The 23,093-nt window shown below is 43.3% G+C and overlaps 1 protein-coding gene across 1 annotated transcript; it reads left to right on the top strand.

The window, feature by feature from the left end:
- Window positions 1–1,769: 1,769 nt before the first annotated feature.
- LOC114598447 (vitamin D3 hydroxylase-associated protein-like) lies at window positions 1,770–20,947 on the top strand. The gene is made up of 15 exons (XM_077928767.1): window positions 1,770–2,032; window positions 3,582–3,695; window positions 4,755–4,898; window positions 5,300–5,433; window positions 6,925–7,131; window positions 9,083–9,123; window positions 9,650–9,774; window positions 10,712–10,837; window positions 12,028–12,125; window positions 12,989–13,088; window positions 14,086–14,129; window positions 14,606–14,645; window positions 17,937–18,045; window positions 18,393–18,538; window positions 20,356–20,947. Exons 1-15 carry the CDS (start codon window positions 1,823–1,825, stop codon window positions 20,488–20,490), a joined length of 1,773 nt encoding a protein of 590 aa, XP_077784893.1. The 5' UTR covers window positions 1,770–1,822; the 3' UTR covers window positions 20,491–20,947.
- The last annotated feature ends 2,146 nt before the right edge of the window (window positions 20,948–23,093 follow it).

Below are 23,093 nucleotides of genomic sequence, written 5' to 3'. Positions count from 1 at the left end.
TTCTCTCTCTGTGTGCATAGGCTGCTGATGTATGTATGTATGTATGTATGTATGTATGTATGTATGTATGTCCAACTCTGCCCATATATGTCCAGGGCTAGTCAGGAGGTAGAAACTGGATGACTTCACTATTCCAGGATAGGGACCCTGCAGTCTTCCACATGTTGTTGGTCTCCAGCTCCCATCAGCCTCAGAATGGTATGGTGGGCGTTGCAGCCCAGCAACATTGGGAGGGCCACAGGGTCCTCAACTTTGCACTATCCAAGCAGGAAAGCTAGATCTATTTATTTTTTAAATGAATTAAAATCCTGCTTTTATTAAATCGGCAGATGTAATAATTAACTCCATAATATTGAACTGAGGAGAAAGCACCTAATTCTGTATGTATTTGGTGAGCCTGCCTTAGTTGTGTCCACTTCACAATGGGTAGGTACAGGGCAGTGAAATTGTAGGACCGTGCCAAGCACTCTGTATTCAGAGTCCTTAGCTTGTTCCACTGAAAGGAGGGATGAGTTACTGAAAAGGCTATCTGAGAATCTTTCCAGAGGGCCTCCAGGGGAGAGTTAAACTGTCTCCATCCTTATCTATCTACTTAAAATGTAGAAAAACATGTTTCCCCCCCTATCACTATGTGGAACTCTAACCCAAATGAGGCATTTCCTTTTATTTTTAAAATTGCTTATTTTGAAAATGCTTTTTAAAAATTCATTACATTTCACCTAAATAGCATGAAATATGCTTATAATGTGTGTGTTTGAGGCAAGAGGGAGAGAGAGGTGGGAAGAAGGAAGAAACATGCTTATTGTTGCATTCAGCCACACAGAATCACACCTGAAGTTCATACTTCCAAGTAGGGCATTAGGCAAAGTGAGGTGTCCGTCAGCAGCAGAGGCTAGCAGGGGAGCGGCAGCCTGCAGCCATTCTTGAATTCCCCAGCCATTTCCTTCTGTTGCCACATGGCTTGTCCTGAGACATCTAATCTTGCTTGCTGTCTCAGGTGCAAAGGAGGATTCAGCTCCATCCAGAGGCAGGTTTAGGGCATAGCTGTCAACTTTCAGATTTGAAAATAAGGGATCAGCAGCCTCAAAAATAAGGGATCAGCAGCCTCACTTGTCCCGGGGACAGTCTCCGGGATATCTAACAATCCGGGATAGCAGCAGGAAGCAGCAGGAACCGGCGCTGGAATAAGGGAATTTCCCGCAAAAAAAAGGGAAGGTTGACAGCTATGGTTTAGGAGAGGATGACTGTTTCACCCACACTGAGAGCCGAGCTGAGAGTGCGCCACAGGGGTGCTTCAGCAGTGACTTAGAACAGAAGGCGAGAGGCAGGACTGGTGTGTGTGCCAAATTTTGGCATCACACAGGGTGTCACTGAAATTTCAAAACCCAAAGTCCACCACTGTGCCATCATCGGTTTTGAATCATAGAATTGCCTGACATAGGGCTTGAACTTACGAACCTGGGGTTGAAAGTCTCATGCTCTACTGAAAGAACTATAGGGTTTGACTGCTGGTGAAGTTGGCTTCTGTACATGGAATTGTGGGGGGTGGGGTGTCATATTGTCCTTTGCCTCAGGGAGGAAAATGTCTTGGGCCAGTCCTGCTCTCCAAGTTCATTGTCAGCATTCGCTTGAGGTGAAGGCTGTAAATGTGTTCCTGTGCATTTGGGGACATATGAAATTGACTGCAGCTAGTGGAGAACAGTGCATATAGAGTAACTTGATGGAATTATTTGGCCTTCACGTTATTTTTGTGCTGTCTTTTCAGAACCCCACAAATACTGTCTGCTGATCTGACTCTAGAAAGTTGCAGAGTGCTTCCACTATGATCCACGAATGGTTGAAGCAGTCATGGCCTCAGGTTAAGATTGACCTTCACATTGTCCTTGCTCTGACCAGCAGCACAGCTGCAGCTTTCTTGGCATTCAGATGGATGGGCCAGAATAGGATCAAAAAACAAATACAAGAGGCAAGAAGGAAGAGAGAGCATGGCTTGGGTCAAATGGAAAAAGTTGTTCAGGAGTTTAAACAGCAGGTATACATCTCTTGGATATGTGTGTGATATTCCCACCGTAGACTTCTGTTATAGTGACACAGGTTGGAATAATTGTTTGACAAAGAAAAGAATTTCAGTGAACAATCACATTTTTAGTATGATCAGATTTTGATTGTTGTCGTCTGGGAACAACTGAAATAGAAAGCCTAGTAAATGTTTGACATTAACAAAACTCTACAGAAGGAGTGGGCAACTCTTATTGGCCCAAAGACTTCATTCCCTAGAGCAGTGTTTCTCAACTGGGGGGGGGCAGGGATATGGCCACTTGGGACCCCCCAGCAGGACCAGATTTAAGTTTGATGAGGCCCATAGCTACTGGTCCAGCTGTCCTTTGTCAACAACAAATTGTCAGTGTTTTTTGTGTTGAATATATGCTATACAGTGGTAACTCGGGTTACATACGCTTCAGGGTACACACTCCGCTAACCCAGAAATAGTGCTTCAGGGTAAGAACTTTGCTTCAGGATGAGAACAGAAATCATGCTCCGGTGGTGCGGCAGCAGAAGGAGGCCCCATTAGCTAAAGTGGTGCTTCAGGTTAAGAACAGTTTCAGGTTAAGTACGGACCTCCGGAATGAATTAAGTACTTAACCCGAGGTACCACTGTATTGTAATTTATGGACCTAATAGGTATCTAAAGCCATTTGCACATGTTGCCATGCAACCAGTCCATGCAGAACATAGGCACCCTATATATAGAAATGAGCAAACCAGTGATATTTTGGCGAGCAGGCTAGCACGTGGGGCCCATTACTTACATCATAGGAGCCTACACAACATAAAACACTGTTACTGTATGTAGGTTTTATTTTATTTGTTTTTTATCTTATATTTTGGAAATGTACACCCAGTTTTTTCCCCTTAATTTTTTTTTTGGGACACTCCAAGAGAGTGGGGCGCTAAGCTATAGCTTGTGTAGCTTATATGTAAATCTGGCACTGCCCCCCAGGATATTCCAAGGGGGCCACAGGTGAAATTATATAAGTTATATAATTATAAAAAATTTAAATAAAACATGTCCTGTTTACAAACAAAATAGCTACCTTTCTACTGGTAGGACAGGGGAGGAAAGAAATAAGGTTGGAAGGGGGCCACGGTCAGAAAAAGGTTGAGAAACACTGCCCTAGAGGGCAACCTTCCAGAGACAACATGCCCAAGATAGGCTGGGGGAAGCAGTTGGGGAGCAGACAAAGCAAGGGATATGATTCCTGCCTTTTTAACAGTAGATTGCACTCCAGCTATGCAAAACATCAAAAGTGTGTATACCCCACTCCCCCAACATCTCTCCAGTCTTTATCCAGGCATGCATGCAGAAGTCATTGTCAAAGTTCAAGCACAGATGAGTGCCATGCAAGAGCACTTGAGGAGACTGCTGCTCAGTGCCAGTGAGGGGTGTGGCCTTGGGAGAGGGGTGTGGCCTAAGGAGGAGGTGAGTTCTGAGGTCTGGATAGAGAGGTCCCAGGGCTCAGCTCCCCATCCCCTTTTCACATAGTCCACGAGAATTGCCATGCGGTATGCTGTCTCCACAGAATCCTGGGGTACAAGCCGCTCATGTCCTTTCACTGCCTCTGGCAGAGCTAGTGGAGAAGCTGAAGGAAGGGTCCTTGTCTCCAGAAAGCGTCCTTTACACTTACATGGAAAAGGTGAGAAGAATGATATGTTGTGTTCTTCGCCATCTTGATACTTTTAAAATTGTATTTGGCAGCATAGAAATATTTTCGGATAAATCAATACATAGTTTATTTAATAGGTCCCTCTAGGACAAAAATGCCCATATTCACAGTAGTCAAAATATTTGGACATAACCCTGCACTATGCAATCAGGATTATTTCAGCAAATTTGCACAAACTTGTTTTTCCTAATTTAGTTGAAATTCCCAACACCACCTCTTACAATTAGGAATACTTGTTTAGGTCTTGGGTGTCTCAGTCTACACTTTCAGGTCTAAAGCATAGTTTTGCCAGATCATGATCACTTACTCTCTCCCTCTCCGGATTTCCCACAGTTAAGATCCATTACTCTTCAGTAAGTTGGGGGTTGGGGGAGCAACAACGGTATGATCAGGGCCAGTCCAAGACAGTTTGGTGCCTGAGGTTGAGGAAAGAATGGCACTTTTCTCTTCCCTCTCAAATTTCAAATACAGAAGCTAACTGGACTGGCAACTGAACCTTAGTTACACCACTCACGGGACAGCTTTCTCCACTATTCCTAAAGGCTGCAAGGTAGCTTAGAGTGAATGAGGCAGGCCACATGACATACCCAGCTCTGTTTTGAATCCTTGGTGCCACTCCCCACCTTCTGGCATCTGCTGCCCAAGGCTGCTGCCTCACTCTGCCTAATGGTAGAGCTGGTCCTGTGTAGGATTCAGTATTTTAATATTAACCGTGTAGTAATCTGTTGTTGGATGCATTCTTGTAGAATCAGAGTATGCAGTAGCTCATTTGTAAGAATCTAAGTATTGCTTCTTCCAGGCTAGTAAGATTTTGTGTGGCCACAGACACACTATGTCCCCAGCCCCACCAAAGGTATCTTGGTTGGAATGTCTGGCTTCCCCTGCACTCTTAGTTCTGCTTAGGGTTGACGTAGCAGAGAAGTTCATTTGGATTTAGATATCTGAAGAATGCAAAACACTGTATCAAAGGGACACATATCTATTACTAATTCATTCCCCACCTTGTTTCCCTTGCTTTTCACTGAAAAGGCTTTGGCAGTTCACCAGGAGGTGAACTGCGTGCGCCATTTTATTCCAGAATGTGAGCAACATCTCCAGGAGCTGAAGAAACAGAAGGAAAGGGGCTTGCTGTATGGTGTGCCTGTCAGTATCAAGGACCACATTGCATATAAGGTGATTCCATTTCTCTGAGTCACAATGGTTATCTAGAGTTGGGTGCAGATGGACTACTAAACGCCTAGGGCAGCAAAGCTGGGATTCATATAAGAAAGCTTTGTAAGATTATGGTTAGAACTTCAAAACAGCACAACAAAAAACTGTTGACCGTCCAGCTATTTGATATTGCAGCGTATACTGAGATGGCAGTGCAAAGTGTGCTATTATTAAGAATGCTTTCAAGTTGCACAGAATTCTTTGTTAGAATACCTAGCAGAAAATGCCCGTAAGCAGGGTATGGTGTTGGATAGTTATCAAAATACAGAGCTAGTTCAGAGTTTTGTTTTAGAACTGTTTCTCTAATAGTTTGAAAAACAGCCACAACCACCCAGGCATTTAACAAGCTTCTTTGCTTCTAGGGTCATTTATCAACATGTGGCCTTGTCCAGTCACTTGGTGCCTTGGCAGAAGAGGACAGTGTGCTGGTCGAGGTGTTAAAAAGACAGGGAGCAAATCCATTTGTAATCACCAATGTCCCACAATCCTTATTGAAGTAAGTTGCATATGCTTTTTTGTGTACTGGTGCAAGTCAACCTTGTGTACTGAATCAATTCACTCTGACTTTTTAACAAAATGAAATCATACATGTAAAAGTTTTTCACTGACTCAAAATGTCAGATCCTGAGGCACATTATTCATTACCAGTGATGGGTATGAGATAGGTTGATATGTACCATGTGAACACTGTGGGCACCCAGGCTGGCCATTCAATTCCCTCCAAGAGTGATGGAACATCATCAACTCCCATTGTTCCCTAGAAAGTCCCACAGTGCTGCCTGCTCTGGGTGGTGAGCAGCTGGTGGGACTTCTGGAAATGGTAGCTTTTTAAAGGAGAAAGAGAAGATTAGCAAGCTGGAGGAAGTGTTGGACAATGCCAATGATTTGGTTTTGGCCACCAAGTGTAACGTAACCATCTTTTCAGATGGCGAATCTGTGTTTATTTTGTTCCTCCAGGAGTTTGCAGTCATCTTTGACACAAAGAGTGTAGATAGTAACAATGTTGTTTGGGGGTTTTTTAAATTGGGTTGTTGCTTTTGTTTTGATTTTATGTATTTGTTATTTTATGTGAACTGCCCTGAGACCTTCAGGTATAGGGCAGTATAGAAATTAAATAAATAAACTGGTGATGATGATGATGATGATGATGATGATGATGGTGATGTAAAACAGGGACAAGCCTTTGGCTCTGTATCTAGCATAGGTGAGAGGGATGTGGGTTGAAGGATCTTAAGATGCAGCAGGGCAACAGACATTCAGATGAAACTGCATTGAGTGCTAGTCAGGTATCAGGTTGCACTGAGGCCTCTAGTGAAGAAAGACACATGGGTTGCATTTAACTAATTTTTACTCAGAGTAGACCCACTGAGATTAATGACCATGGCTAATTTAGGTTCCTTAATTTCCATGTGTCTCCTCTTCACAGTAAAAGTTAGTTGAATACAACCTATAATGGCCATTCCACTATCTTTGCAAATACAGAAGTCTGCCGTTATTTGGATCTGTCAACCACTCTAGCACTTGGTTAACAGCCCTGGTAGCCTATTTTGAAATGTAGCTCTACAATGGAATGCATTCTTGGAAATTCCAGGCTAAATTAGTATTATGAGTATTTTTGCTCTTTCGAATATGGTTAGTACCACAGTTCTGTTGCTTGGTCATTAAAAAAATTGCCTAAACTTAAGGGTGGTATATCCTATTTCGCCGTTTGAGGCTTCTGCGGCTCAAGGTGAGTGCCTCACCCTGCCTTGTCAGTGGGCCGGGCCTGCCTAAACTTGTTGCCAAGATATGGCTGCTTGTACCTGTCCTCTGTTTTCAGCCCATTATAGTCTGGTTGATGGCACATGTCCAATACAGGGTGTTAGTATTTTGTATGCTACTTATCTGCAGTTCCATTGTGAGTTCAACAGGCATTTATTTTTAGCAAGTGCCATGATTGCCTTCTAACAAACAAATGGGTAACTGCTGTATTTCTACCGTCTTGTAGCTATGACTGCAGCAACTCTACTTTTGGCCAGACAGTGAATCCTCGTGATCATAAGAGAGGCCCTGGTGGATCATCTGGAGGGGAAGGTGCCCTAATAGCTTCAGGAGGGTCCATCCTGGGATTTGGATCAGATTTGGGTGGAAGTATCCGTCTACCCTCTAGCTTCTGTGGTCTTTGTGGGCTGAAGCCAACAGCAGGCAGACTGAGGTATGTACTGATAATATCGTAGCAAATGAATGGCATTCGTTGCTACGAAGCATGAAAATTCTCTCTCATAATATAAATATTGGAGACTTCGTTGGGAAAGATGATGAATGACTTCCTGAGTAGCTCTCGAACTTCTTAGGGAAGTGATCTGCTTGATGGCACAGTTTAAAAATTGTGGTAAACCATAGTTAATATTTACTGTGAACTTGAACATGGTTCAAGAGTTGGTGGAACTGGACCATGGTGAACCTTTCTTGCAGTGATCTTCACTCGAAGATTGTTCTGATGCCACAACTCTTATACCATCAACTCAGTTTTTTATTATGTGGTGCAGTCTTAATTGTAGATATGATCTGTGTTGCAAGATTGACATGGAAATTTTTGAGATTGCAAGATCCTTGCATCTTTCAGACCCCCATCTAAATGCAAAACCTTTTCTGGCTACAGAACTCAAAGATCATAATCTCTGTTCTCATCCCGGTGCTCTGAGGGTCTAAGCAAATTGGCATGTGCAGCCTTATCTCCCAAGGAATGTGGATTTCCTTTAATCTAATGTTAAACAATCTCTTCTTTATCACTATTAGACATTGGAACTTGCTTTTCATGATTCTGGTAACCTTGCAGAACCATCTTTCCAAAAAGTCACTCATCCTTCTCCCATTCCCACAAATTATATTGATTACATTAAACAATAACAGGACTAACAATATACATGGCTATATTCACAAAATCTTTAGACAGTTTGCAACATAATATCTGATTTAATAAGGTGTGTTATGTCCAAACTGGGGGTTATAGGATTTTTCCTTCCAAACAAACTTTGATGTTAAGCTAAGGTGTGTTTTGGCTTACCTGTTGTGGTTTGTGTAAGCAAAACACATAATTATCCCTGATTCGGATGCCATGCTAAGCCAGGAATCCTGGTTAAGCATGGTTAAAAGCCATAAAATTACTCCCATTTCTATCTGGTGTGGTTTTAGCATAGCAAATGCATGTGAATATTATGCTGATTGCAATACTCATCAGACATGCCAGCCTCTCTCAAATCCCATAAATCCTTTCCCTTTTAAAAATATTTACTGTGCATAGTTCAGCTTATAGTATAATTGTTGTTGTTGTTCATTATTATTAATCACCTTACACACAAGCATCTCAAGGTGATGCACAATTAAAAAAAGCTTAAAGCCAGTTAAAAGTGCAACAACAACAACAACAACAACCCAGCAGATATATTTAAAAATTAAACACACACCCAGGCAGCACCCCATTTATGCAGCTGGGGAAGCCTGGCAAATGGACATTGATTTCGCCTTTCTGAGTGTGAACTAATTGACTCAGCAGCATACATAAAGACAATTTTCCATTATTTGCATAAATTTGCTGCTAAGAAAACTTCTTCTGATAAATTATTGTGTATATCCTTTCTTTCAGAAGGAAGGGCAGGATATAAATTCAATTAATAATTGGGGAAATCTATCTGATTCAGTGATAGTGAACTGATTTCATTCCCCCCCCCCCCCATTGAAGAGGTTAGGTTCTGTTTCATTATTATTCTTGTATCTTTCTTGTCACAACTAACCACAGAATAAAACCTCGGATGGTTTCATTAGGTCATGAGAGTTATTTATAGTCCAAAACATCTGGAAGGCACCAGCATGGGGAGAGTTGGTTTATGGCATTGCTTTCATGTCTGGTAAATAGCACCTTTGGGGCAAATAGCTGGGGGCAATTTTCGACAGGAAACCAAGGCAGGGCCTTGATATGGCTTAGGGCTCCACAAATGCTTTTCTTTCAACAAAAGTAGCCAGTCTGAGCATGCATTGAACATAATGTGTTGTTTGGGTGGCCATCCTCCAAGAAGCTGGCAGTAGTTCTGGTGGCAGCAGAATTGTCCATGTATCAGATTTACTTTTTTACCAGCTGCTTGTTCTGACATTTCTCTGTTCTACAGCAATTTAGGAGTAAGGGGCCCCATTGATGGAATTCTCACAGGTAAAGGACCTCTTCCTTTTCTATCCAAATTCAGAAAGGTCTGAAGGATCACTTTTGATTGAATGCAAAAAGGGCATGTATGTGCTGTGGCAGATGATTATTGGGTAGGTGCGGTGGTTGAATGTGTAATTGAAAGACGCCTTTCAACCACATTGGTGGGGTGAGGATATGATCTCCACAAAGTGATGAATGTTGGGTAAAATTTAAACAATGTCTGGCCCAGGTATCATTCCAGCTTGAAAGTTATATTGTTTTTGACTAGCAAGTTAAAAGCGGAACCTGCTCTCACTTTCTCCCCCCACCATACTTCAGTTGGGTTCTTCACCCATTTATTTGGTGCAGTTGTATGTTCACTCGTTCATTCACCCTTTGCCTTTAAAAAATGCAAACTTTTAAAAAAAAGGTTAGGGATTAGAATGCACTTCTGTCGTTCTGTTAGATGGTCATCATTCCATATCTGACAACCCCATATCCTATGGGTTGTGCATGATGTGCAACCATGTTCACCTTCTCTTTTCAATTGAAGTTCCAGGAACAGTGGGCCCAATGGCAAGGGATGTGGAAAGTCTAGCTCTGTGCATGAAGGCTCTCTTATGTGATGACATGTTCCAGCTGGATCCCTTCGTTCCACCTGTGTTTTTCAATGAAGAGGTACATAAAAGATTACATTGTGAATTGTTCAGTGTGTGGGAATGTTTTGGGTGATATGTTAGAGAACCCCATTGCTCCTGTAGCTGTAGACACTGCTCCTGAATTTGGTAGCCATTGCCAGAGTCATTGTAGAGAGTGCCTTGGTAGCAACCTATGTTGCCTAAGGACTTTCTCCCCCTTTCCCTACTATTAATTTTACTCATTCTGCATTAACCTGATTCCCCACTTTTATCTTTTGCACCAAAACTTCTCCATACACTGAAAGTAAACAGCTCTGTAATATAGCATTATTATCCTGCTCTTTCATACATTGAACAAATAATGGAGCTTTGCCCATGAGTGTTAAGCAAGCCCAAGCAATTTTATATATTACCTTTCAATTTGAAGGATATGTTCTGCTATAAATTTCAGTTCCTGATAACAATTAAGGCTTTGGTTTTTGTGTCCTTGAACTCTGAGAATACTTATTGCTTGTTGGGATAAAGCATAGAGAGAGGTATGTGAGTGTTTGTAGAAACTACTCTACTGTGTACAGACATTGCTGTTCACATTAGTTGCTCCTCCCACTTTTGACTCTGGCTCTGTACACCATTGTTATGTGGTCCTTGGCAGATTCCCCAGAAGGAAATGTGACATTAGGATGAAAAGGGTTCCCCATCCCTGGGCTGAAAAATGGTGATAACCCAATAAGCTTCATGGCGTCATGACTATTCTGAATCTCCCCAATCCCAAACCAACGCTCTACTCTAGTGCTCTAGTTTAACTGTTTATGTGACTGCTGGTTTTGGTAGCAGCTCTGTGATCTTTGAGATATCCAGTTTAATGCACAGTACGAAAGCAATTCCTCCCTCCCACCAATTCTGATTTCCACAAATTGATTCCGAATCTATCTATCCATTGATGATATTACCTGAAGGTTCTCTCTCTTCTCTCCTAGGTATACTCTAGTTCCACGCCACTTCGGATTGGCTATTATGACACTGATGGCTATTTTTTGCTCCCTCCCTGTATGAGGCGGGCTGTGCATGAAACCAAGAAGCTTCTCCAAGAAGCTGGCCATACGGTGTGTAGCTTTGGGACTGTTGCCCTTTGATTTATATAAGTAGCCAAGTACAAAGAAAGTTAATTGCAAGATGGTGGGCTCTACTTACGCAGTACATTCAATCCAGTTCCAGAAGCAGTCTATAAATGGCTGTTGTTAAGCGCTGAGGTGCTCAGCCTGCAGAATACAGTTTTATTGGAAGCTGGAACTCTGGAAAAATCTAAAAAGGGTCTTTGTCAGCTTCACGGCGCCTTCCATTTTGGGGTAAATTGCCATTTTAGAGGTAATTAATTCCCTCCTGGCTCTCTACAGTACCAGTCCTAACTACACACATACTTGGATAACTAATTGAGAAAGAAAGACCAAAAGAAATAAAAGATATTTAATGTAAATGCATTGTCACCCTAAGGAATGAATTCAGTTTGCATTTATTTATAGGTGGACTTAGCTAATTCTGTAGCAATACATGAACTGAAACACAGCCATCCTTGAAATTTGCACTTCTCTGAATCTTGCAGTGCCGTCCTCCAACCAAGTCATCATCCTGTTCTCACGGGGCTAACCAGTTGCTTATAGGAAGCCCACATGCAGGATCCAAGCACAAGAACACCCTCCCCACTTGCAACTCCCAGAAACCAGTATTCAGAAGCACACTGCCTCAACAGTGGAGGGAGAACATAGGGAGAATTCGTGGCTGGTTGCCATTCATAGCCTTATTATCAATGAATTTGTCTAATCCAAGATGGTGGCCAACGCTGCCTCCTGTGGAAGAGAATTCCATAGTTTAAATATGCCCTGTGTGAATAAGTACTTTCATTTGTCCGTCCTGACTCTTCCAACATTCAGCTTCATTGGACACGCATGGGTTCTAGATTTAGGAGAGAGGAAGAAACACTTTTCTCTACCACTTTCTTCACACCATGCATAGTCTTCTACTGCTCTATCATGCTGCCCACTTAGTGGCAGGGGAAGGTGGTGGAGGTGGACTGCACACTACAAATTTGGCTCATATCTTGTATCTTGTATGTCTTAGGAAGGAAAGATGTTCTGTGCATGTGTCTGCATTCCGAGCAGACAAACAGCAGATGGGGAAAGAATTAATCTTGACCTCTGTCTGGAGCAGAAAGTTGGGATGTGCTTGTGAAAGAAGACTTTGAGTCAATGAATTGGCACCTGATACTTGCTCAGTGACCAACCCTTTTTTTTTGCAGCTCGTTCCCTTCACCCCACCTTCAGTGGACTATGCCATAGATGAACTTTATATCAAAGGCCTTTTTGCTGATGGAGGTTCAACTCTGTTGGCTATGTTGTAAGTAACCATGACTCTTAAAAGGCACTACAAGAGAAGAGCAAAGAGGAGGACAAGAACCTTAATCAAATAATGCTGTCCAGGTATTCAAAGCATGGCTGGTTCAAGACATTTTGCTGCCTGAGGGTGGAGCAGCCAATGATGTCACTTCCTGCCGCATAGTACATCTCAACCTTCAGAGTCAAACTCTGAAGGAGTCAAATTAGTTCACTATTCAACAGTACTGTGGAAAGGGACTTGCCAATTAATACAGCATTCTTAGCATGGGAAACTTCCTTGAAATATCCTGTCAGATCAGATTAAAGGTCATCGAGCCCAGCATTTTGTTTTCACAGGAACCGGCCAAATGCCTCTGGGTAGCCCAAATGAAGAACATGAGGGTGATATCCCACTTCCACTGTTCCTCAGCAAGTTGTATTTTGTCTCTGAATGTGAAAGTTGCATTTAACCATCTGGACTAGTAGCAACTTGATAGTCCAGTCCTCCATGAATCTGTCTAACCCCCCTTTAAAGCCATTTAACTGAATGGCTGTAGTCACCACATCCCAGGAGAGCAAATTTTGTATGTTAATCACACAGCTATCTGACTTTTAGAAGACATCTGAAGGCAGCCATGTTTAGGGAAGTTTTTAATGTTTGATGCTTTATCGTGCTTTTAACATTCTGTTGGGAGTCGTCCAGAGTGGGCAGGGTATAAATATATTATTATTATTATTATTATTATTATTATTATTATTATTATTATCATCATCATCATCATCATCATCATCATGCTGCAGTACATTTTTGTGAGAAATCAATGTTTTCTGTGCAAAAGAGAACTGGATTGCCCTATGTCACCTTCTTCCTCTGTTGCCTTCCAGTGAAAGAGATATAGTCGACCCATGCTTGAAACCCCAAGTGGCTCATCTTAGAATCCCGAAATTGGTGAGGAAAGTTTTGGCCAAGTTTGTCAAACCCTGGGTGAGTCTTGGACCTCTTTAGGTTTCATTTATATTACTAATCTCGTGCTGCTGCTGCTGCTCCAGAGAGAAGTTTAAGAACAACATTTTTGAACAATGTTCTTATTATAAAATGTGTGTAAAATGAGAAATGAGCTACAATGGGTGTGTCATTTATGTGCATTTCTTCCACTAGAGCTACCACAGAAGCTATTTAGAGATTATGTATTCTGAGATATTGTAGGGCCCGACCATTTTACTTAGATTGGGAGTGGGGAAACTTTAGCCCACCAGTTGTTGCTGACCTACAATTCCCATCACCCTTAGCAATCATGATCAATAGCTAGGAATGATGGGAGTTGTGGTTCAGCAACATCTGGAGGGCCAAAGGCCTGGTTTAGGAGGTTATTCACTTTTAGGTGGTTATTTACTTTTGTAAATAAATTTTGTATTAATAATTAAATTATTATTAATAATAAATAATTAATTTCTTCCATTATTATCTGGAACAATCACCGTGCCAACTCTTATCACTGTAGTTCAGGACATGATGGTATTGAGGGGTGGGAAATATTGTAAAACTAGAGGGACAGAGGTTCTGATGGTAGGCACAAGAAAAGAAAGATAGCAGATTTATCAATCTAGTACACAGGAGGAATGAAGAATTTAGCAGCTGGGACAGAAATAAGAATAGCACATCTACCAAGTAACTGGCTGTTAAGACTCTGTTCCAACTGCAGTTTTGAAATGAAGGGAAGTCCAGGTAGACACCTGGTTTGTTCATCCTAGGCCAGATACCGCTAGTTCTATCCTCCATCATGCTTAGTTTAGGAGGTGGTAGACCTGCTGTTGGAGCCAGATAGCCTATAGAAATCTGTAGAGCTGGTAGACGGGACTGCAATGGCCCATGAGCAAGAGTAACCTCTGGCTAGTATATTTGCATATACTAGGGGGGAAATTTGCATATGAAGGGGGAAAATCTACTAGTCCTAATGGATCCAGTTTTGTTTACATTCTAGTTTCCGAGACTGGCCAGCCATCTCAATGCACTGTGTGGAGTAAGGTAAGAGGTGCAATAGATTCTGACAAAAAATACATAAATGAGGCCTGCACAAGATGTAAGGGATGGTGCCTTACATAAGATGGAGGGCGGGGAGGTTGATTTCCCCAACCTCCTTCTGAACTAGATTTCCTGCTGCTGTAGTTAACTCAAAGTCTTATCAGTATTGTTCAACCTTGAGCTAGTATGACTTCAGATTCAGCAGCACTTGCTTGTGGTACTCCAGGAATGAACATTGCCAGATAACAGTGTGAAAATCAGGAACCCTTTGGAGCTGGATGTGAGGTCTGAAAATAAAAGGCATTCATTATGTTAAATAGAACTTTGATGCTCTAGAATGTGGGATAATGAAAATCTGTACAATAAGGATGCCTTGGCCAGCCTCAAGCTTGTCTTGTCTTAGGTACTTATGATCTTGCAGTGACAGTCTTCTGTCATTTTAATATTATCAGCTGTTTATTATGTCTTGCATGTTTCAGGTCTGTGAATTGCCTGTGGGAGCTGAATGACAAAGTGATGGTAACATTTTTTGTGTGTGTGGTGGTGGTGGTGGTGGGGAGGACAAATAAAAAGCAAAGCTTAATCTGGGCTGAGAAATCAGTTTTAATACAGAAACTGTATTATATGAATTTCACTCCAAGGGTAGCAGCCAGTTTTAAGAGTAGTGCCCACATCTCTGTGAATATACAGTGGTACCCCGCAAGACGAATGCCTCGCAAGACGGAAAACCCGCAAGACGAAAGGGTTTTCTGTTTCGGAGGCGCTTCGCAAGACGAATTTCCCTATGGGCTTGCTTCGCAAGACGAAAGCCCATAGGGAAATCTCCGGGGACCTGTTTTAAATTGCTGGCGGTCGGGAGCAAAGACTTTCGCCCACAGCCGGCCTTCAGAAGAGGTCCTGGACCTCTTCTGAAGGCTGGCGGGGGGCAAAAGTCTTTGCTCCCCCCCCCCCGCCTGCCTTCCCGGGACAGCGGAGACTTCTCCGCTGCCCCGGGCGATCTTAAAATGCTGGCGGGCGGGAGCGAACACTTCGCTCCCGACCCCCAGCATTTTAAAATCTTTGGGCGAGTGTCTGCAAGCCTCGCGCGCCCGGCAGGAGGTCCCGCCGGGTGCGCGAGGCTTGGGGCGGCAGCCTGTCACCCGAAGCACGGGGAGCCCTTCAGAGAGCTCCCCTTGCTTTGGGCGAGTGCCTGCAAGCCTCGCGCGCCCGGCAGGAGGTCCCGCCGGGTGCGCGAGGCTTGGGGCGGCAGCCTGTCACCCGAAGCACGGGGAGCCCTCCGGAGGGCTTCCCCTGCTTCGGGCGAGTGTCTGCAAGCCTCGCGCACCCGGCAGGAGGTCCCGCCGGGTGCGCGAGGCTTGGGGCGGCAGCCTGTCACCCGAAGCACGGGGAGCCCTCCGGAGGGCTTCCCCTGCTTCGGGCGAGTGTCTGCAAGCCTCGCGCACCCGGCAGGAGGTCCCACCGGGTGCGCGAGGCTTGGGGCGGCAGCCTGTCGCCCGAAGCACGGGGAGCCCTTCGGAGAGCTCCCCTTGCTTTGGGCGAGAAGTCTCTGCTGCCCCGGGCGATCTTAAAATGTTGGCGGGCGGGAGCGAAGCGTTCGCTCCCGCCCCCCAGCATTTTAAAATCTCCCCGGGACAGCAGAGACTTCGCTCCCGCCCGCCAGCATTTTAAAATCGCCCCGGGACAGCAGGGGCTTTTAAAATGCTGGCGGTCGGCAGCAAAGCCCTCCTGTCCCCGGAGCTTGCGGGGCGGGAGGTGGGAAGAAGGGCTTTTTTTCCCACCGCCAGCCTTCAGAACAGCCTTCTGAAGGCTGGCAGTGGGAAAAAAGCCCTTGTTCCCCCCCCCCCCCAGCCTTCAGAAGAGGTCGGGGAACAGACTGTCCCCGGACCTGGTCTGAAGGTGGTTTCCCTAGGAACGCATTAATTGATTTTCAATGCATTCCTATGGGAAACCGTGCATCGCAAGACGAAAAACTCGCAAGAAGAAAAAACTTGCGGAACGAATTAATTTCGTCTTGCGAGGCACCACTGTATTATTGCATGCCACCCTGATCTTAATGCAGTTCAAGATTCCAGGGGTTCCAGGTGTGCTTACCCAAGGTTTGTGTTTCCTTTTAGGAATGAGGCACAGCGGAGACGGGGGTGTCTTTATGATATATGGTTTAGTTACGCATATATACAAATTGAGCCTACAATGGAGGGTTCACAGCACTAACACCCCAATAATAATAATAATAATAATAATAATAATAATAATAATAATAAATTTTATTTATATCCTGCCCTCCGCAGCCGAAGCTGGGCTCAGGGCGGCTAACAACAATCAAAATAATCCGACATTCTAAAACATTCATTATAAAATTAATTAAATCAAATTAAATTAAAATCAAATTAATGGCAACCATCAAGCCAAATTCTGTGCATATTGCCGATTGCCAGAGGAGGGGGTCAGGCTGCGCCCTGACCAAAGACCTGGTGGAACAGCTCTGTCTTGCAGGCCCTGCGGAAGGATGTCAGGTCCTGCAGGGCCCTAGTCTCTTGTGACAGAGTGTTCCACCAGATTGGAGCCGCGACCGAGAAGGCCCTGGCTCTAGTTGAGGCCAGCCTAACCTCTTTGTGGCCTGGGATCTTTAGGATGTTTTTATTTGCAGACCGTAGATTTCTCTGTGGGACATACCAGGAGAGGCGGTCCAAAGGGCCTCTCATAGCTGCAGCCTTGATTTCAACCAGAAATCAGCCTTCAGCTTGCTGCCTGTTCCAGCCTGCAACCTTTCTTCCCCTAGGTCATATCATAGCCAACCCTAAAGCTCTACTTCGGACACTGGCTTTGTCTTCTGACACTGAGTTGAGGAAGGGGTCCCACTCATTTGCCATCTAGCAAGCTGGTCCTCTCAATCCTCCAGAGAAGTTGGCACCTCTGTGTTCTCCTTATATGTTGTTGTAATTAACAATTGCAACACTTGGGAGACACTCTGTCTGGCTTTCTGAGAGACTGTTTTGAGCTACATGTTTTTAATGTTTAACTGACCATTGTATTTTAATATTTTGTTGGAAGCTGCCCAGAGTGGCTGAGGAAAGCCAGCCAGATGGGCGGGGTATAAATAAATTACTACTACTACTACTACTACTACTACAGATCTATCTATACACATCTCTACAAATCAATTGTGAAGGGCACAAGGAGAAGGGGATAACAGAGGACGAGATGGCTGGATAGTGTTTGCGAAGCTACAAACATGAGCCTGACCAAACTGCGGGAGGCAGTGGAAGACAGGAGTGCCTGGCGTGCTCTGGTCCATGGGGTCATGAAGAGTCGGACACGACTAAATGACTAAACAACAACAACAACAAATCAATTTGTTACAAGCCAATCAGACTGGTAGTATTTTGCACCTGCTTCAACCCAATTTAGACAGGATGCAAATTGGGCCAAATAGGTTCAGAATTCAGTCAAATCTGGTTCGCAGCACTACATACTAGTTTTGTCATCTAATCAGGGTTTAAATTTGCACTTTAGCAACCCAGCAGGTTGGGGAGGGAGTATGACCTGTAAAATTTTAAATGACCAAGGCCTAAGGTACCTGAGAGACTCTTACAGACACCTCCCTCTTACAGCTGCACCCAAACTAATTCACTTTCAATAGAGATATTGTATGCAGCTTAATGGATATATCTATGCATTGGAGAAATGTCACTTGAAATAAGGTGGATTATGCTGGCAGTATTGTTCTCAACAGATAACAACCCCTGCAGTTTCCAGACTCTTTCTAACTGCTCATCTAAACTCTAACATGCTCTTGCACTGCACATTCAGGCTTATCGTAAAAAGTTTGTTGACCAGTGGAAGAAAAGCAAGCTTGATGTTGTCCTCTGTCCAGTTCTGGGACCTGCCTTTAATCTTAGATATCCCTCAAAACTATTGGGTAAGCCTCATTATTCACAGAGTATGTATATTTCTATCACTTAAAAAAAAATTAATTATGAAGATTATTGAGTATCTGTTAAGAATTAGGACAGTTCTGAAATAGGACTGGACTTGCAGTAAGGCCCAGAATCTGTTTTTGCCATTCTCCATTATAAGCCAATACTGAGGCAGTGCAGCTATTCCTGATTTTCTGGGATGGGTCTGTAAACTGGGCCTCGTTTTCACTAATGTGGCTAACCTGTCACCACTTCAGGCTGTAGGTTGGGGGTAGTTTTCTCTCTGTGTATATGTCGTTACTTCTTGGATTCCATCAGACTGCTTCTTCTGCGTATTCTTTCCCCCCAGCTGCCATCTCGTATACCATGCTGTACAATCTTTTGAACTTTCCTGCTGGAGTTGTGCCAGTCACTACCGTTACAGAGGCTGATGAAGAGGAGCTGGGACAGCACCGAGGACACTTTGGTGACCCCTGGGATAAGAGCCTGAAAGAGGTCTGTCTGGATTTAAGCGGTTCAAATACATTGACTACTTCTTGGCTATGGACTGATATATATATATTATTTTGAAGTTGATGAATTGTAAATTTTGGATGACATTCTACTACTAGTAATAACACATTTACTATATTCATTAGCCACATGTTGCGGCTGTATTTGTGGAGATTATTCTGTATTGCAACACAGGGGTTTGGATTTAAGCGATGTCTGAGCTGAACATTTCAAGTTCAGTGGCTTTCAAAACTTGGATTTTTATGTCAAATTGTATGATCCCACAATGTGGTATTTGATTTCAGAATCGAACTTTGACATCAACACCGGAAATTGTCTATTGCATAAATCAGTTAAGATGATATAACATATAAATTTACTAAATAAATACTATTGCAAATCATCTATCAAAACTGTCCAATACTAACTGCTATAAGGGCATGAATGATGCAATGCCATCATCACGTTCAGCTTCTTCATATCCCTCATAAGCAACATCCCGTGATGTGGAATGGAAATGGAGAAACACTGGGCATGATGACGACATGCCCCACATATGCTGCAACTAAACAGTTACAGGAGATGTGGATTTGGTGTGGCCATGCATTTAAGGTAATGTTGTTTGGACCTCGGTTGTTAAATGGTGACTGCTACATGTCACTTTGAAATATGTCTAGTACTGCACCTGTGAAATACTGCCACATGTTTATTACTACTGCACAATCAGTGGGTGTCAGATGATGATGCCAAACAGCAAAGGTATACACCCAGAGGATATTTGAAGAAGGAACAATTGCAAAAAGACATTCATTATACAGTCGTACCTTGGAAGTTGAACAGAATCCGTTCTGAAAGTCCCTTTGACTTCCAAAATGTTTGACTTCCAAAGCATGGCTTCTGATTGGCTGCAGGAAGCTCCTGCAGCCAACTGGAAGCTGCGGAAGCCCCGGTGGACATTCAGCTTCCCAAAGAACATTCGAAAACCAGAACAATCACTTCCAGTTTTTGATTGTTTGGGAGCCGGAATGTTTGACTCCCAAGGCGTTTGGGAGCCGAGGTATGACTGTATAATGTTTTGATGCAAAATTGTTTCAGCTTTAGGTGAAATACTGTGCATGAGAAATAGAGAATCATAGCAACATCTCTCTGATCCCAACTGACTGCTTCTGTCCTCTTTCTTTAAGGAAGGAAGAGTTTATGACAGGGGGCTTGAGACAAGAGTTGCAGACAATAGCGGCAACATTCAGGACTGTGTTCATTTTGTAACAGCAAGGGGGTCAAATTACAACATTTTTAGGCAAATAATGCAATCCTTAAAACTTGTTCATTGCATATTAAGTGACCAACAGGGCACAAATGGTTGTCTGAATCCATCTTCAAGCAAAAGAAAGGGGATAGCAGCGAATTATTTGGTGAATTATTTGGCTAACAGCCCAACTTACCCTGAACGTTGACTACAGTTCAATGTCAGAGAGCAGTCCTGATGTTCCCTGTCCATGCAGGCACACAATAGCAGAGAGAGAGAGAGAGAGAGAGAGAGAGAGAGAGAGAGAGAGAGAGAGAGAGAGAGATCAGGAGTCTACTCTTTGATAGATGGGCAAAGCTTGATGATTGACCTCAGCTTGTCTTCAGAGGGTGAAGTCTGTGACCCTAAGTTTTCTGCCTTATTATGCATGCTTACTTGGAAGTAAGCCCTACTGAAGTCAGTAGGATTTACTTCAGAGGAAACAGGCACAGGATCAGGGTGCATCACTCTAGAAAGTTTGAGACCCAGAGCCTAAGCATTCCCAGTAACTCTGCTCTTTGAACATCTCTTGCAGGCTGTGAAAGGTGCTGTGGGGCTCCCTGTGGCAGTTCAGTGTGTGGCATTACCATGGCAGGATGAATTATGCCTTCGTTTCATGAAAGAGGTGGAGATGCTGTCCCACCAAAGGAGACTGGAGAAAGCCATTTGAGCCTAACAGAGAAGATCATTAACCTCTAAAGAAGGTAGTTGTCTCAGGGAAGCAATCTTGACTATCAAGAAAACATACATTTGGTTCCAGCATTTCCTTTGAATTACATTTTTTCCTGACCTTCTGCAACTGACTGAAGAGGGATCAGTAGTAGGCTGATTTGATTAGCTGCATACTGCTTTTGTATTCTGTTCATTCGCAGGGTATAAGTTTATCAGTATCTAATATTATTTCCCCTCTCTTTTTACCATCACCTTCTCTCTACAAATGAACACAGGAAGTCGCCTTATACTGGGTCAGATCATCAGTCCACCTAGCTCAGTATTGTCTACAGAGGGTTCTCAACCTTTAAGAGCATGAGGACTCCTTTCAAACCTCATTTTTTTGGGCCCTCTCCCATGCTAATTGATGTAATGTTAGGCTCCATTAATTGAGAAAATACAGAAAACTGTTATAAAGTTAGTACACAATAATGTTTTTAAATGAATTCACTTTTTATTCATTGCAACAATAAATATATACGTTTGAAAAATAGTAATGCTGGGACACTGTTTATTCAGTGTTTTAATAATTTAATATAACAAGACCATGGTTTCTATTGTTCTTCAGTCATTCTACAAACTGGCTGGGATTTGAACAGGCTAGTTCCTCCCTCCCTCCTTCCCCTCACATTTCCTTTTTCTGGCTATTTCTCTCTCTCTTCTTCAACTGTTGCTGAACTGCTCTTAACATTTCATGGCACATGCAGGCCACTGAGCATGCTCAGTTCTCATTGACCTGTTGCCACCCTCCCCTCTTTTCTTTTTAAGAATTCAAAATCAACATTTTTCTACATACGTGAGGAGACCTCTTCTACGGATGCCCCTCTTTTTTATTCCCATCAAGTAGAAGGAACAATGACATACAACTAGAGTACTAAGTGTCTAAAATGCTCTACAAACTTTGTGTGTTGCCTTCACAACAATCCTGTGTGGTGAATCAGTTTTATTTCCATTTTAGAAATGGCAAAGTAACACTACAAGATTGTAACTTGCACCTAAGGCTGCAGCAGAGGTGGAAGTCTTCAAGATTTTAAGGTGCTTCTTAGATGCCTTCCAAGTATTTAGAGCAGTGCTTGAGCCAAATTGCCACCTGCTCTCTAGGATGTGAATTATCCAGCTTCCTATGAAATGACACAACAATCTAGCTTGCAGCTATGACAGCTTTATTTTCTTGAAGGAGGTTTGGCCTGCATAGATTGAATGAAAAATTGTCAAAAGTCAGAGAAGGGATTTTCTTATGCAAGGGGGGGGGCATTTATTGAGCACATAAGTGTTGGGATACTGCCAGGGAGACAAAGTCCATCATGGCCCCACGTCTCCATTTGGAGGTCCATCGATCTCCCGTAGACACGCAGTAACAGCAATTAGCGACACGAGCTCCAGAAAATAGCTTGCCACATTCCAGGGCTGGTGCACACTCTTATCAGCAGATAATGCACAGCGAAAGATGCACGCAGGAGAGCATATTTACAAGTTTATTCAGCGTTGGTCAGAACAAAGAAAAAACATGACCGCCTGCTTCAGCGTTCAGGCACGAAGAGAAAACGAAAGCAATAGAAAACATAAACATCCTGTGAACAGGAAATACGCAGACTCTGTGACTCTCAAAGCCTGCTCCCTTTTAAGGTGGAACGGAAATATCCTAACATTCCTAACAATAAGATGGTAGTTTACAGTGGTACCTCGGGTTACATACACTTCAGGTTACATACACTTCAGGTTACAGACTCCGCTAACCCAGAAATAGTACCTTGGGTTAAGAACTTTGCTTCAGGATGAGAACAGAAATCGTGCTCCGGCGGCGCGGCAGCAGCGGGAGGCCCCATTAGCTAAAGTGGTGCTTCAGGTTAAGAACAGTTTTAGGTTAAGAACAGACCTCCAGAATGAATTAAGTACTTAGCCCGAGGTAACACTGTATTAAGAGTGCAGTTGCTGAACCATTCCGCTCCACTTCTTCTCCTGCCATCATATATTATATACCACTGGCTCCACCCCTGAGATTACACAACTTTCCTCACTGCTAGCCATCCACATATTAAACTTGGATGCTTGCAGGGAGAAAGCCTATGCATGTAGACCTTTCAGGAATAGAACACTTGATTTATCTGGGTCCCAGGTACAGGGGAAGCCTACATTCCTTGGCTTTCCCTCTGCTGGTGTCCATGCCTAATATGAGAGCAGTGGTGTCAAAGGAAGACACGTAACCGTGGGGACCTATTGCACCTTGGTCACAGAGACTTCTCTTCACATGTGTAACAAGTGAAAGGGACTATCCATTGAGAGAGCACAGTGACACTCAGCACATTTTCCTGGTGATTGTCAGTCAACACTGACCAGAACAAAAGTGAGGATTAAAAATAGCAATGGGCAGTTTGGGGAGTGTGCCTGGGAGAACAATTGTCCAGAAAGATCAGAATCAGTAGGGATTTCTTACAGTGCTTGTCAACATTTTAAGGACCCATTCTTGGTGTCATATACAATGTGATAAAGAAGTGAATAGACTGATTTACAGTTCCTAAGCTTCCATTTTGTTTGAGAACACATGAAGTGGTCTGCCTTGCT

This window comes from Podarcis muralis, chromosome 5 (genome assembly GCF_964188315.1).
Source record: "Podarcis muralis chromosome 5, rPodMur119.hap1.1, whole genome shotgun sequence".
In the NCBI taxonomy this organism is placed as follows: domain Eukaryota; kingdom Metazoa; phylum Chordata; class Lepidosauria; order Squamata; family Lacertidae; genus Podarcis; species Podarcis muralis.
Note: the sequence above shows the minus strand (reverse complement) of the source record. Positions and strands in the feature narration are given on the sequence as shown.

What these genes read in the sequence shown, in the direction of transcription:
- LOC114598447 (XM_077928767.1), top strand. Translation starts at nt 1,823, where the DNA reads ATGATCCACGAATGGTTGAAGCAGTCATGGCCTCAGGTTAAGATTGAC. An exon ending in TTTACACTTACATGGAAAAG is followed by an intron (nt 3,696 to 4,754) that starts GTGAGAAGAATG and finishes TTCACTGAAAAG; the next exon opens with GCTTTGGCAGTTCACCAGGA. An exon ending in AGCTGAATGACAAAGTGATG is followed by an intron (nt 14,646 to 17,936) that starts GTAACATTTTTT and finishes CTGCACATTCAG; the next exon opens with GCTTATCGTAAAAAGTTTGT.